Source organism: Indicator indicator, chromosome 32, assembly GCF_027791375.1.
Source record: "Indicator indicator isolate 239-I01 chromosome 32, UM_Iind_1.1, whole genome shotgun sequence".
NCBI lineage: Eukaryota > Metazoa > Chordata > Aves > Piciformes > Indicatoridae > Indicator > Indicator indicator.
Window position 1 is genome coordinate 4,349,199 of NC_072041.1, and position 14,805 is coordinate 4,364,003.

General features: G+C 49.5%; 1 protein-coding gene across 1 annotated transcript; it reads left to right on the forward strand.

The window, feature by feature from the left end:
- Positions 1–7,738: 7,738 nt before the first annotated feature.
- On the forward strand, positions 7,739–14,018 carry H6PD (hexose-6-phosphate dehydrogenase/glucose 1-dehydrogenase). The gene is made up of 4 exons (XM_054395019.1): positions 7,739–8,365; positions 9,499–9,616; positions 11,739–12,008; positions 12,661–14,018. Exons 1-4 carry the CDS (start codon positions 7,739–7,741, stop codon positions 14,016–14,018), a joined length of 2,373 nt encoding a protein of 790 aa, XP_054250994.1.
- Positions 14,019–14,805: the final 787 nt, after the last annotated feature.

The window sequence follows — 14,805 nt, forward strand, 5'->3', positions numbered from 1 at the left end:
AAGCCATGGTTTAGTCCCACGAGTGGCTGGGGATAGCAGCAGAGAGGTAATTGGATTAACTGGCAATGCTATTCAATCAAGCTTTGCAGCAGCTCAGCTGCATTAAGACACTTCCCTGCCTCACTCCAGTTGCACACCCATGGCTGACCTGAAGGAGAAACTTCTTTACTTTGAAGGTGATGGAGCACTGGAGCAGGCTGCCCAGAGAAGCTGAGAAGTCTCCTTCTCTTGAGAGATGCCAAACCCACCTGGGTGTGATCCTGTGCAATCTGCCCTGGGTGAACCTGTGTTAGCAAGGGGGTTAGACTAGGTAAAATCCAGAGGTCCTTTCCAACCCCTATCATTCTGTGACATGATTCCTGCCACTTCAAAGCTACAATTTGAGAAGTCAACAAACAACAGAAACAGAAGCTCTTAAGAGGCAGTATTATTCTAATACTCTCTCACCTTGGAGTGTCTCAGCTTTACTTTCATGCTAAGCTCTTTAAGAGCCAAGCTGTGCATAGAGAACACCAGAGTGGTCAGGTCTTGGGAACATCACCTGCCATCTCTGCAACACAGCTCCCCTGCAGATAAGCTTTCCAGGCTCTACACAGTTTGCCTTGACACACAGGGATGGCATTGTTTAATACCAAAGAGCAATAAGTACTTAAATACTTGGAGATCTCCCTCTATCAGGCCCATTCAAAGCTTCCAGGGAGCTTTGCTTAACCTCAAAGCAGTTTCAAGCCCAGCTGCAGCTCAAGAACTCATTTTGTGGCTAAATCACTAACTTGCCTCAACAGCCATAACAAAGCATCTCTTTCTTACTCTCTCCCACACCAGTTTAAGAACTGCTGTTATGCTTTTTAGTTTGGTTTTCCAGAAGCCACAAGACAGTAATTTTATTTTCTGCTAAGAAGCCCAGCTGCTGTACAGCTGTTCTTTATGGCTTCACAGCAGGAGTTAACAGCCTTACTCAAAGTCATGTGAACTTGATAGCCTAGAACTTCAGAGCCTCCCTGGAAGCTTGTTCCCCAGCACAGAGACTGACCAAACTCCACCAGGCTTTTCAGCAGCATGACCAAGCAAAGCTCATGAAACAACACACAACAGCTGAGGCACAATAAAGCATCCATGGAAGTCACTCAGTCATTTACAGCCACACCTACAGACCATTGGCAGGAGTTGGCTTTGCAGAAGCTAATAAATATGACCTGTATCAAGCAAGTTCCTTTTAGATTACTTCATCCAAAGCTTGCTACACTGAAGCACACCTTACCTCTTCAAAGAAGCACAGACCCCATCCTGGCTCAGTTTCACCTCTTAACACCTTGGGACTAGGCTCTGAAAACAACACCAAAGGTCAAAAACCTCTCATGACATTAAGCTCAATTTCTGGGTTATTTTTCCCACTCCTAACCAAAGAACCCCTTGCCACAGAATAAGTTTTCAGTGCTCTGCCAAAACATAACCTTTACCAAAGATTTATTGACTAGAAACTTTCAACTCTGTTCCGGTGAGGCTGCATCTGGAATATTGTGTCCAGTTTTGGGCCCCCCAGTTCAAGAAGGGCCTCAGGGAACTGCTTGAAGAAGTCCAGTGCAGAGACACAAAGATGCTGAAGGCAGTGGAACATCTCCCTTGTGAGGACAGGTTGAGGGAGCTGGGGCTCTTGAGCTTGGAGAAGAGGAGCCTGAAGGGGGACCTCATTTATGTTGATAAGGATGTCCAGGGCAGTGTGGGGAGGATGGAGCCAGGCTCTGCTCAGTGATGTTCAATGACAGGACAAGAGGCAACGGGTGCAAGCTGGAGCAGAGGAGGTTCCATGTGAACCGAAAGAAAAACTTTTTGATTGTGAGGGTGACAGAGCCCTGGAACAGGCTGCTCAGAGAGGTTGTGGAGTCGTCTTCTTCTCTGGAGACACTCAAGACCTACCTGGATGCAACCTTGTGTGACCTGCTTTAAGTGATCCTGTCTGGCAGGGAGGTTGGACTTGATGATCTCTGAAGGTCCCTTCCAACCCCTATCAGTTCTGTGAACTGGTATAGTGTCCTCTTCAACTTAACACTTCCTCCTCTGGAACACCACCCTCAAACATCTACAGAAGAGCTGTTTGCCTACAGAGCCTTTATTTGCTTGTAGAACATGCAGCTCCTTAATGCCTCTTCCCTTGCTAGCTACCTTTTATTCCTTTATTGGCATCACATGTCTCATCTCTCACTCTGGACCCACTTCCCTTAAAGGAGCATGCAGCCAAGGAGGCACTGACAAAAGCACACTTTTTCTGACAAAAGCACATTCTGATCCAAACCATTATCCTGATAAAATCTTACTTGCCCCAAATTATGAGATGTTAGAGCTCCTTAATGAAACAGCTGAGATATTTTTAACGTGATCAAAAAACCTATTTTATCTTCTGACCTTCAGCTCAGAAATAGCTGCACCATTTTTTTTTCCAAAAAATAACTGCACAGATTGAACCCCTCCCTGCAATTTCAGCCTCAATATTTAAAGCCTGGCATCAAAGAACTAGCTGAAAACATGGTGTCTCAACAGAAGATGTTCAACAACTGCTGCTATTCCCAACTTCCAGCTCTATCTAATAACAGGCTCAAGTGACCAAGGCCTCAGCTGTTCACCTCATTCAATGTGCCAGAAACATGCAGCAGGGAGAGCTGCACTTTAATGATTTCTGCTAAAGTAGATAGCATCCCCCTTAGCCCCCTACTTTTTCTTTCAGAACAGAAAACAGACTGTGAAAGGTGATTCCCATTTACCTCTTCTCACAGCCTGCTAAACCCAGAAAAACCCAGATTAGCTCCTGAGAGCTAAGCAAGCTTTGTCATCAGAGCATTAATGGGTTAAATACACAGCTATGGGATATAGCACTGATTCCCTTAAGCTTCTTGCTAAATGTGCTGTGTTATCACACAGAGTAGCAAGGGGAGATCTCTGGAGATGGATTATTTGTCCAGCTGGCTCTCTCAAATGAGTTATTTACTCCCTCACCAAGTTTAATTTGTTAAATTTCATCACTTGAGTTATGTTTGTGATCTGCTGCCTCTCACAAACAGGGCCACTGTTGGAGGCATTCAGACTCTGCTCAATCCAGGGCTGCATTAGTGACATGGTTGGAATCCCAGAGCAATATGCACTGGGAAGCAGGACAGACTGCAGTCTCCTGCATCCCTACTTTGAACCCATCTCTTGTAGACAAACCAAGGTGTGACACTTAGTGTCACTCTGACACCTTTGCAAGACCATAAAGGGTCTTTTTGAGACCAGGCATACATGCTGATGTAAGAACATCCAGAACAGAATGGTGAAGAAGGTTACAGCATCAAGAAATTATACTGTAAACATAATTGAAAGCTGTATCACAACTATTGTGCAAAGCTTGTCTTGCATAGCATGGCATTGCTAGAGTACCAACCTGGGCAGGAAGTACTCCAGTTCTCAGTTAGAATCACAGAATCATCTCATTTGGAAAAGATCTTTAAGATCATGCAATCCAACCATGATCTAACTCTATCAAGCCTAATGCTAAACCCCGTATGTACCATGTGCCCATCCACGTGGGTGCCTTGGGTGTCCCAAGGGTGCAGACTGCAGTCACAGCGCCGCTGCTCAGCTGGGTTGGACAGGGGTGGCTATCTGCCACACGGTGCTGGCCGGGCACCCCCAGAACCCTGCGATTTTTCGACCCTCCCGACCGTCCCTGCCTGGCGAGAACTCGACGCCAACCGCAGAGTCTGTGCGCGGTGGGCGGAGCGGCGCGGTGGGCGGAGTGCTGTGTCGGGCCCGCCCGCAGTCGCCGCCGCCGCCCCAGTGGCGGGCCCGGGGTGGGAGGGAGGTGAGTGGGGGCCGGCGAGGGGACGGGGCGGGGGGCGGAGGGCGGAGGATGGGGGCGGCTCTTTGTGGGTGGGCAGCCCGGAACCGGCCTTTCCCCGTGCGGTGCGTTGCACTGCCCTGCAGCGGCCCTTCGCCTGCACGGATGGGGTTGAGCGGCCGGCGGAGTCCCGATCCTCTCGCCGCCCCAGCGCCCGGGCAGGGCAGGGCAGCGCGGAGCAACCCGCGGCGGGCGGGTCGGTCGGTGCAGGTTTCCGCGGTGCACGGAGGAGCGGAGGGCAGAGCAGCTCGTTGGGGAGCAGAGGGCTTGGCCGCTGCAGAGCCGGGCCCGGTCACGCTTCCTCTGTCCGGCGTCCCTCCCAGCACCCCCAGTGCAGTCAGCCTGCCTTACTGGGATTGCTGCTGGAGCCCTGGCCGTGGCGAGGGACCTTCACCGAAGTCTTTCTGCATCCCCAGTGCTCGGGGAAGCGGTGGAGGAGCCCGGAGAAGGGTGATGAGATGTCTTCTTGGAGGTGTTCAAAACCCATGCGGACATGTGACACTTGTGGACATATTTTAGTGGGCATGGTGATGTTGGGTTGGCTTCATGATCTTGGAGGGCTTTTCCAAAGTGATTCTATCATTCCCTGTGGCTCCAGGCTGGAGCAGCAAGGTGCACCCACTGCAGAGCTGCAAGGTGCAACCCACCACTGGTGCCTGTGTGCCTGAGGTGGTGCCTACACTCTGTGGTCATTCTTCTCACTCTAACCTTGTCCTCCTACTTTTAGAGGGCTTTAGAAGCAGAGCCACTGTCACCGTGCTGGCCATAGCTTCCTTTTGGAGCATGGCTGTGCATCAGTGCTGCATTGGATGGGTATCAAGAAAGGCCAAGTACTGGTTCATGCATCTTCCAGCTTGCTTTGATGTGAGTCAAGAAAGATTCAGGGCTTGAAATGAGAAATGCACATCCATTTAGTTAGTGATATAATAGTAACCTGCTTTAGACAGGCAAGCTGAAGGCGAGAAGTTGGACTTGATGATCTCAAAGGTCTCTTCCAAAAGAGAGAAAAGCACAGACATGGCACTTCAGGACATGGTTCAAGTGGGCGTGGTGGTGGTGGGTCAACAGTTGGACCTGATGATCTTAGAGATCTTTTCCAACCATACAATTCTGTGTAATATACATTCCTTATTTACATTTAATTAGTAATCAGTTCAAGGTAACCTAAAATAGTTTGGGTTTTGGGTTTTTTAAGTTTTTTCTGAAAAATACTCATATCTAGGTTTTCTGCTAATTACTTAAGTAAATTCAAAACTGAATTGATAAAATTGAGCAGTTTAAATATATGTGGACTTGATCAAAAGAAGGATCAAAGAAGGAAGAGCACCTAACACATAAAGCCAGGTATGGGGCCTTGAGCAACCTGCTTTAGTAGGAGGTGTCCCTTCCCATGGCAGGGGGATTGGAACTATATGATTTTTAAGGCCCCTTCCAACCCAAACCATTGTATGATTAAGCCTCTAAACTTTCCAGGTTGATGGTGAGATCATTCCTGCTCTCATGTTTGCTTGTGCAGAAGACCAGTATGTTTCTGCTGATTCTCAAAGAATCTTGGTAATTCTTTCCTTCATGTGCAGAACCTTGCAGGAGCCCCAGGCCACCCAGCTTTCGTTCATGCATCTGTTAATTATTTTTCCAGTGGGGATGCAATAGTAATAAAGGAGATGGGTTTAATTTTTTCCATTCAAGACCTGAAATGAGCTCCTGTCAAACTGGAACTGCAGTGACTGTGCAAGGGAATGCCTAGGCTCACTGCTAGGTTAAACCCTTCCACTGTTTTGTGTGGATCAGGCCCAGGAGTCTTTTCCTGCAGCCTGACTGAGAAACTTTGTTCTGTCAACCTGGGGGATTTCTAGTTTTATTAGCAGAGTATTAGTTTTTGATGTGAACAGTGGTGATTATCTGATCTCAAAGCTGTAAACAAACATCCCTAGGTTTGCTGTGCTTATTCTGGGCAGTGTCACACAATATTTTGCAATTGGAAGTGTTGTGAAACTGGTTTTCAGTTGGCTTGGAAATGCATGTGACTGGGTAGCTGGATCTGCCAGGAAACTGTGTGGCTAATTCACTCATTTCCTTGGGTAGGTGGAGAAGAACAACCCACCCAAAGCCTTCCCTGCCATAGCAGGTACCTGCTCTGCAGCTGTGGTCTCTGTACAGCATTGCAGTACCAGCAGCCTGCTGAGGTGCAGTGGACAGCATATCAAACTTTGTTCCTGGAGCAAAGGTTGCTCAAGCAAGTGTAAATATTACTTTGTGGCACTGAGAAACTTTGTCATCTGCTTTATAACCCCAGAGTGGGAGAAGGAAAAGCAAACCTAGGAGGGCTCAATAAAAGTGCCCCTTTCTCCCTTCTTCTTGTGAAGCCCTTACTTTTGAGGGTTGGAGTAGAGGATTGCTCCTGAGGAGGCTTACTAGGGTCTCACTTGGAGACCTCCAGCACTGACCTGAGCTCACAGGCAAAGCAGAGGGGTTGCTCAGGAGCATGATCCAGGAGCAGGAGTTGCCACATATGCCTGTGCTGTGCCTGCTCATAAACAGTAGCCCAAAGGTTTCGCCCAGCCAGCGTGTATGGGCTGGGAGCTGGGGTGTGCTGGGAAGCTGCTGGCACAGACTCATTAACTTTTCCTCTGCTGTAATTGGGTCTTTCATCTCATTTACCAGAAACGGAGCAACCTGCCTTGTCTTACTTGCTCACCTGACCATCTGCTGTCCACTCAGTCACAGGAGAGGAGAGATTGTGTTCTGGAGGGGCTGTGAAGAAGAGAAGTTTCCAGCTACTTTTTCCACTGCAATTGTGAGTCTGCTGGGGAGAGAAATGCAGGATTTATAAAGACCAGTTCAAGCTGCAGATAGGGAAAAACACTCACAGGTTCCTTGTTTTGATTTAGATATCTTCATCCTTTAGCTGAATTAGATCCTGTGTTGATTTAGTGATGGAACAGTGACTTTTCTGGGAGCTTTACAGGAGGGGAAGAACTCAAGAACTAAGACAACATCTTTGTTTCATCCTTCTGCCATTCAAGGGGAGCAAGGACCAGACTTCTTGCTCTATGCTAGGAAAATCAATCCTGAGTAAGTCTGGGGATCTGAGTGTGAATGTATGGATCTGGTGAGACACTTTTCTGTCTCATCTCTGCCTACAGAAGGTTAAGATAATCGTGTTCATTTGCATACCCAAGATCCATTTCTCAGTTGTAGGCTCACAAAACTGCCATGTTAAAGTGGTGTAATCATACCAGTGCAAAGCTTAGTGAGACTGCAACTGCACCAGTATAAAAAAGGCTATGTAGTTTTCCCTCTTTCTGTCAAATAATGGCTGGTTTTCCCGCACAGGCTTGTCTCTGAGCTGCTATGACAATATTGACATGAAGCAGTGCCAAGGCAGCATAATACGATTTGAGCAAAGTCCCACACAGGAGGTTGTTGAAAGCAGGGCTTAATTTGCAGGCACATGTGTGTGTTTGTAGCCAGCTCTGAAATTTGTATTAAAATGGGTTTGAGTTTCCCAGACTAAAGGCATCGACACCCTCTCATTAACTCAGCTGTGAGAACAGTGCTTATGCTGCTCAAAGACCTTCTTGGTTTGCCTAAGGAGCCTGCAGTCTTTTCAAGAGCCCCAGTTACTACCATGATTCAAACTGTGGAGGGAAAGAGAGCCTCTTGGGTGGAAATGCTGAATCCCACAGAATCCCAGAATATTAGGGGTTGGAAGGGACCTCAATAGATCATCTAGTTCCACTGCCCCTGGCTCTTCAGCCAGGGGAAGCAGGTACCTTGCCCTGTGTTTTGCAGTGTTACAACATGCATTGACCCACTTGCTTTTTTGTCATCTAGTGCTCCTGGGTCTGCCTCTTCTCTCCCAAGATGCTGGGAAGAGTCCTGTGTACAGTGTTGTTCATGGGAGCCTTGCCATCACTGGCTGAACTGTCCCAGGGCCACATCTCAGTGGTCTTACTGGGAGCCACAGGTGATTTGGCCAAGAAGTATTTGTGGCAGGGACTATTCCAACTCTACATGGACCAAGTGAGCAGTGGCCACAGTTTCACCTTCCATGGGGCTGCACTGACAGCGCTGGAGCCAGGGCAGAGGCTGATGTTTGATGTGCTGAAGAAGCTGGCCTGTCCCCCAGATGAATCTCCCAACAGGTGTGCTGTGCTCAAGGACCAGTTCCTGAAGCTGAGCCAATACCACCAGCTGAAGACTGCTGAAAACTACACAGCTCTGAACAGAGAGATCGAGGCGCTGCTGCGGCAGGAGGGGCTGCAGGAGGCTGGAAGGATCTTTTACTTCTCAGTCCCTCCATTTGCCTACACAGAGATCGCCCGTCACATCAACAGCAGCTGCAGACCCCCTCCGGGAGCCTGGCTGCGTGTGGTGCTGGAGAAACCTTTTGGCCATGACCTGCAGTCAGCCCAGCAGCTGGCTGCAGAGCTCAAAAGCTTCTTCAGGGAAGAGGAGATGTACCGGGTGGACCACTACCTTGGCAAACAGGTGAGCAGCTGGCAGTGTGCAGCTCCCTGCCAAGGTGAGGGACCTAGTGGCTGTGAGTGTTGGGTGTCAGCTCTGCATCTAAGGAGGTTGTTCCTCTCTCAGATTCAGGCAGAGCCCATGAGTGTGCTAAGCCTACACTTGCTCATGGAGTACTGTACTGTACTGTTCTGTGCTGCTGTCCATCCTCTTACAGGGCAGAGGCAATGTGCAGACTGAAGCAGGGCTTTCTTCTCTTAGACTGATGAGGGTCTCCTCTCCAGAGGGAAGCCAGGGTGTAGGGATGAACTCTGTGTGTGTGGAGAGATGCAGAATTCCTCTGGTGTGCTCACCAAGGTCAGGGCTTTGATTTCGCTGAACAAGCGACACCCTTCTCGTCTCGCAGCTCTCCCCTCTCATTGCACACAGGCCTCTCTGCTTAGCCCTGGCTTCTAGAAGCAGTTTTTAATTTGATATGATATGGAGCTGGTGGATATTAATTTTGGAGGATGCTTGGGAAAAGGTTTCTTGCTGCCCTCTGCTCCACTCAGGGCATGGAGAGCTGGCTGCTGCAGGGACAGCTCAGTATGCGGAGCTGCATTGTCCCAGAGGGAATGTGTTGAAGGACATGCCATCCTTGGTTTAGAGGAATGCAATACCACATTTTGTAAGCGGCCTGTCCCAACCATAGCATTCTGGCCAGATTTTACTCAGGGTTGCATGTCCAGCTGCAAGAAGAGCATCTCTAATAAGAGCAGGGGGGGATTTTTTTTTCTCCTCTCCCCAAGACAGCAGATGGCTTAGTAGAGTAAGCATCAGATCTGATGTATTTCAGCACTTTGGAACAGTACATTAGTCCCAGGATGGTCTGACTCAGCCCTTTGTCCTTTGATGGATTTAAACTGAGTGCTTTGCAGTTAGCACTTCATCCTTTTTCACCTGAAACCTCAATATGCCTCAGCAAGACATTTAATGTCTGGAGTCTGTGGTGACTCTACAGAGCATTGTGCATCACTGCAGGCTCTCTTGCTAATTTTCTCTTCTTTGACCCACTCTGCTCTCTGCCATGTGGCATGTCTGCTGGCGCTCCAGAGCTGGCCACAGCTGTGGAAATCTAGTGAGTTTGGGTTAGGTCTTGGATTTCTTTCCCTTCACAGGCTGTAGCCCATATCCTGCCTTTTCGAGATCAGAACCGACAGTTTCTGGATCCCATTTGGAACCGACATCACGTGGAGAGAGTGGAGGTTGTCCTGAAAGAGACTGTGGATGCTAAAGGTTGGTGAGGAGAGTGTGCAGACCTTGGGTGCATGAGTGAGGACAACTGCCAGGTTCATGATTTATGTGAAAGTGGCCCTTAAGGTAGTGCTGGTTGAGAAACAAAAGAGAGCAGATGATGATTATGTTGCTCCCTGGAGATGGATAGGGACTGTCTTACATTTCATATGCTAGGGACTGACTCACTTCCAGGTAGTGTTGCTGCTTCCAAAGAAAGATTCCCATTGCAGTTCAGCTGGGAGCAGGGGCAGAAGCTCCTGTTGTTTCCTGCTGCAGAGCTTTGGGGGCATTGCACCTCACTTTTTATCCCAAGTCTTACTAAAAGGCACTGGATTTGGAACTGAGGCACTCTAAGGCTACTTAATTTCAGCGCTGCAATAAACTGGCTGTTGAAAGACCAACCCTTTAGTATTCCTGTCCTGTTAGCTGCCAGGCTCACACTGAGCACACATTTGTGCTATTCTTTGGAATATGCTCCTGCATCTTTTGCCTGGATGTTACTTGTATCATCATCTCTGTCAGTGCTGGTGCCTGGGTCAGTCTGTGTCTGCAGAAAGAAAATCCAAGCCCAGTGGTGCTAGCATGGGTCTCCTGCCGAAGGACAGGGCTGCAATCCCTCCCTGCAGTGCTGCAGCATCCACTCTGCAGTGCTCAGCATAAAGCACTCGGGGCTGGGCTGCCACCCGCAGCACTTTGGGATGTCAGGTGCCCTCAGTTCTGCAACATCAGGACTGCTTCTCCACTCCCTCTACCTCCTCTGCTCTCTTCCTCCTCCCTCCCTCCTTCCCACGTCAGCCACCACAAACCCAATTAATGCAGTTTTATCAAACTTGGAGTGATCTTTGGTTTGGCAGCCCTCAGGTGGGGCTGTTTATGGGTGGGGGGTGCACTGCAGAGAGATTTAGGGAGAAGAGTGTTGGTGCATAGCCCCAGCTACACTCTTTACCCTTCCTGTTCTGGAGCACTTTGTAATTTTTCATTTGATGTCTTTTTCTCCCCTGTGCTTTCATCTGGCAGCCTGGCTCCCAGCAAGTCTGCAGCATTGATTACATTAATGAATGTGCCTTTGGATTAGAGCAAGGGAGATAAATGTATCAATCAATAGGGGAAGCCTATGGCTGTGATGTGGTCTGCAGTGTGCAGTGTGGACTATAAAAAGGCATCTGTTTGAGGCACTTTCTGAGTGCGTTGTCCTTCTGCTCCTGTTCTCACCTGCATGGGAGAGAGAAGGAGGGCTTTGTACATGAAATACTGTCTCTCAAGGGCATGGCCTAGCCAGAGCCTTCTGAGGACATGAAAACCATGGGAAAAGAGGCAGTGAAGATCAGTGCTCATTGCCAGGACCCATCTTCAGCTCTTCTGTGGACCTAATGTGTAGTTATAGAGCTATTGAGGTCCCTGCTCTGACCCTGCTTTCCAGCTACTGTGTCAAGGTTTTATGCAGAGCTGCATGTTGTGACCTGTGGGACAGTACTGTCAGGCTGAGGGCTATGCAGGGGACCTGCATCATGCTCTGTGTGGGAGGTCTGAACTGGATATTGCTGCCAATCACTATCCACAGCTTCTGAAAGCACAAGTAATCCAAGAAAGCAAAACTGCCTTCTGCTCTCTGCAACTGGTTAGTATCAGGCAAGAGCATTACTGCTGCTGGGTTTAAGCTCTGTAAGCACCCGGAAGGAGGATTATGTCTGGCTCTGTGGAGGACAAGCAGTTCCCTGGGAACCTTTTTGCTGTATTTGAATAGCAGAGACATTTTGGAAGCCCCTCCAGAGAGAGAAGAAAGGCTTAGAATCATAAAATCATAAAATGGATTGAAAATGGGTTGAAAGGGCCCTTTGAAAATCATCTAGTGCAACCCTCTGCCATGAGCTGGGACATCTTTCATTAGGTCAGGTTGCTCAGAGCCCTATCCAACCATACCTTGAGCATGTCCAGTGATGGGACATCCACAACTTCTCATCGCTTTAAGTTCATCATTGGGCCAGGAGAATGGGAGCTTGGTGCAGACCAGCTAGGGCTTGTGCTCCTTGTTCTCCATGGCACGCAGGTTGTCCATGCAAAGGGCAAGGCTGCAGGAAAACAAAATCATTTTACCACCATCTTACCTCCTCTTTGTCCTCAGGCCGCACCAGCTTCTACGAGCAGTACGGAGTCATCCGGGATGTGCTGCAGAACCACCTGACAGAGGCCCTCTTGTTCCTGACCATGGAGCTCCCAGCCAACGTGAGCAGGGCTGAAGAGGTTTTGCAGTGCAAGCTGCAGGCCTTCCAGTCCTTGCGGCGGCTGGAGAAAAGCAGTGCCGTGTTGGGGCAGTACCAGGCATATGCCAGCCAAGTACAGGAGGAGCTGCAGAAGCCACAAGACTACATCAGCACAACACCAACCTTTGCAGGTCAGAGTCTGGGCCCTGGAGAGGGGAATAGTCTAGAGCTGAGGAGAGCAGGACAAGTGAGTCCTTACCTCTGGATACCAGCTCCATAACTCTGGACTGCTGACACAGGGATGTCTCCAGGCATCACCAGCATGGTAACTGGGAGCTGTTACAAGACAATATTGTTGTCATGTGAGCTAAGTGATGCTCCAGTGAATGGGAAGCATTGCATAAGAGCAAAGTCCCATTACTCTTGATAAGATCTCTGCCTGATTTTTAGAAGTGGCCTGCAAACTCTTTTGCCTTTTCATGAATTCAAGTTGCTGCCTGCTTCCAAGGGATAAAGCATTGGCAGTTCTCCGTGATTAATAGACCACAAGGGCATCTCTGTGTCTTCTGAACACTTTGAATGATGTTCACACTCAGAAACTGGTTTTCTGCAAGAGGAAAGGAGGCTAATCAAGTAGGGTGCCTGGGAGGAAGGACAGCAGGGTGGCTGGAGAGCAGTTAGTCCAGTGATGCTGTGAAAGGACCGAATGCAGAGCAAGAGGCACAGTGGATGCCAAGAATTCTGAGAGCTGAGGAAGGACAGTGCTGGGTGGGTGACAGAGATGCCCTTGGATCCATTTGCTGTCCAGGTTTCATGTGGTAGCTGAGATCACTCTCGTTTCAGGTGTGCTGATCCACAGCGACAACCTGCGCTGGGAAGGGGTCCCTTTGCTGCTCACTTCAGGGAAAGCCCTGGATGAAAGGGTAGGTTATGTCCGAGTTCTCTTCAAGAACAGGGCCTACTGCACTCAGAGCGAGACCCTGAGGGACGCAGAGCACAGCCAGTGTAAAGCCAAGCAGATCATCTTCTACATCGGGCACGGGGCACTCAACACCCCCGCAGTGCTTGTGAGCAGGAACCTCTTCAGGCCTGTCATGCCGAAAGGCAGCTGGAGAGAAGCAGTGACTCGGTCTGACCTGCACGTCTTTGGGCAGCCCTTGTCTGATTACTACGTGTACAGCCCTGTCAAAGAGAGAGATGCGTACTCAGTCCTCATCTCCAACATCTACCATGGCAGGAAGGACTTCTTCATTACCACTGAGAACCTGCTGGCCTCCTGGGGGTTCTGGACACCGCTGCTGGACAGCATTTCTCACCAGCCTCTGCGCATCTACCCTGGGGGTGTGGAGAACCAGCACCTCTTAGACTTTGAAATGGTGAATGGGGAAGTGACATTCACTCTGGCAGAGCCAGAGGAACTGCTGAACCCCAGCAGGCAGATGCCAAGTGATTACAAGACAATTCAGTCCAAATTTCGGCAAAGTCCCCTGGTCTCAGCGTGGGCTGAGGACCTGATTTCTCAGCTGGCTTCTGACATTGAGAAGGCAGCAAGCAGGACTGTGGCACGCCGTGGGCAGTTCCACCTGGCCCTCTCTGGTGGCTCAAGCCCAGTGGTCCTATTCCAGCGGCTGGCCAGACACCATTATGCCTTCCCATGGAAGCACACTCACGTCTGGCTGGTAGATGAACGCTGTGTCCCTCTCACTGACACCGAGTCCAACTTCTTCAGCTTGCACAGCCACCTCCTCCAGAGTGTCAGGGTGCCCTACTTCAACATCCACCCCATGCCTGTGTACATGAACCAGCGGCTCTGTGTGGAGGAAGACAGAGGTACAGAGCTGTATGCCAAGGAGATCATGGCCCTGGTGGCCAATGCCAGCTTTGACCTGGTGCTGCTGGGGATGGGCTCTGATGGGCACACTGCCTCACTCTTCCCCCAGTCTGAAAATGGCTTGGAAGGGACTCAGACTGTGGTGCTGACTGAAAGTCCTGTCAAACCTCACCAAAGGATGAGCTTTAGCCTACCCCTCATCAACAAGGCCAGGCAGGTGTTTGTCCTGGTTTTGGGGAAGGGTAAGCATGACATCACCACCCTGGTCAGCAGAGTGGGCCATGAGCCAAGGAAATGGCCTGTCTCTGGTGTCAGCCCCAGCTCTGGCCAGCTGGTGTGGTATGTGGATTATGAAGCTCTGCTTGGGTGATTCCTTCAGTGTCCCTCCTCCCTTGTCTGCGTGTCCCTTACAGCCTGGATTTTCCTACACAGTGTCCATGTTTTTCTGTTGCCAGCAGCAGCTTCATCTCTGACAAACTCTTCTAACCTTCTGGGAAATCCATGGCCTGCAGTGCCTCTGACATTTGAGCCCAGAAAGGAGCTTGGCTCAGTGTTCTGAGCTAAGTAGGAGCCAAGAGCCCAGTGCAGCATTTCTGTCTCTGCTGGGGATTCTGACTGTGACTTTGGACAAATTACCTCACCTTGAAGTGCCTCAGTTTTCCCTGTCAGGCCTTTGTGGTTATTAGCATTTAACTACCTCGCAGGCACTATGGGAGACTTGTTAAATTAAGTACCTGCCAGATTGTTTTGTTGTTTTGTTTTGTTTTGTTTTTTTTAAATTCTCAGGCTAGAAGACATTAATAACATTTTCATTCCCTGCCCTGCTCAGTCTGGCTGGGACAGAGTTGTTGTTTTGGTAAAATGATTTGTTCTGTGCACATGGGTCTGTAGTTTTATCTGTGCAGCTCATCTTGGTGTCAGTGAACCACTGCCTGTGGTTCTGCTGCCCTGGAAGCACAGACACCCCTTTGCCCATCTTGTGTCAGTGAACCACTGCCTGTGGTTCTGCTGCCCTGGAAGCACAGACATCCCTTTGCTTTTGTGGCACGTGGCCCCTACACACTGACACTGATTTGTGAGCTCACTGCGGTCCTGAGCCTTTGCAAATTGCCCAGCAGCAGAGGCTGAGTTTATAAGCAGTAATTTGCTGCTTTCAT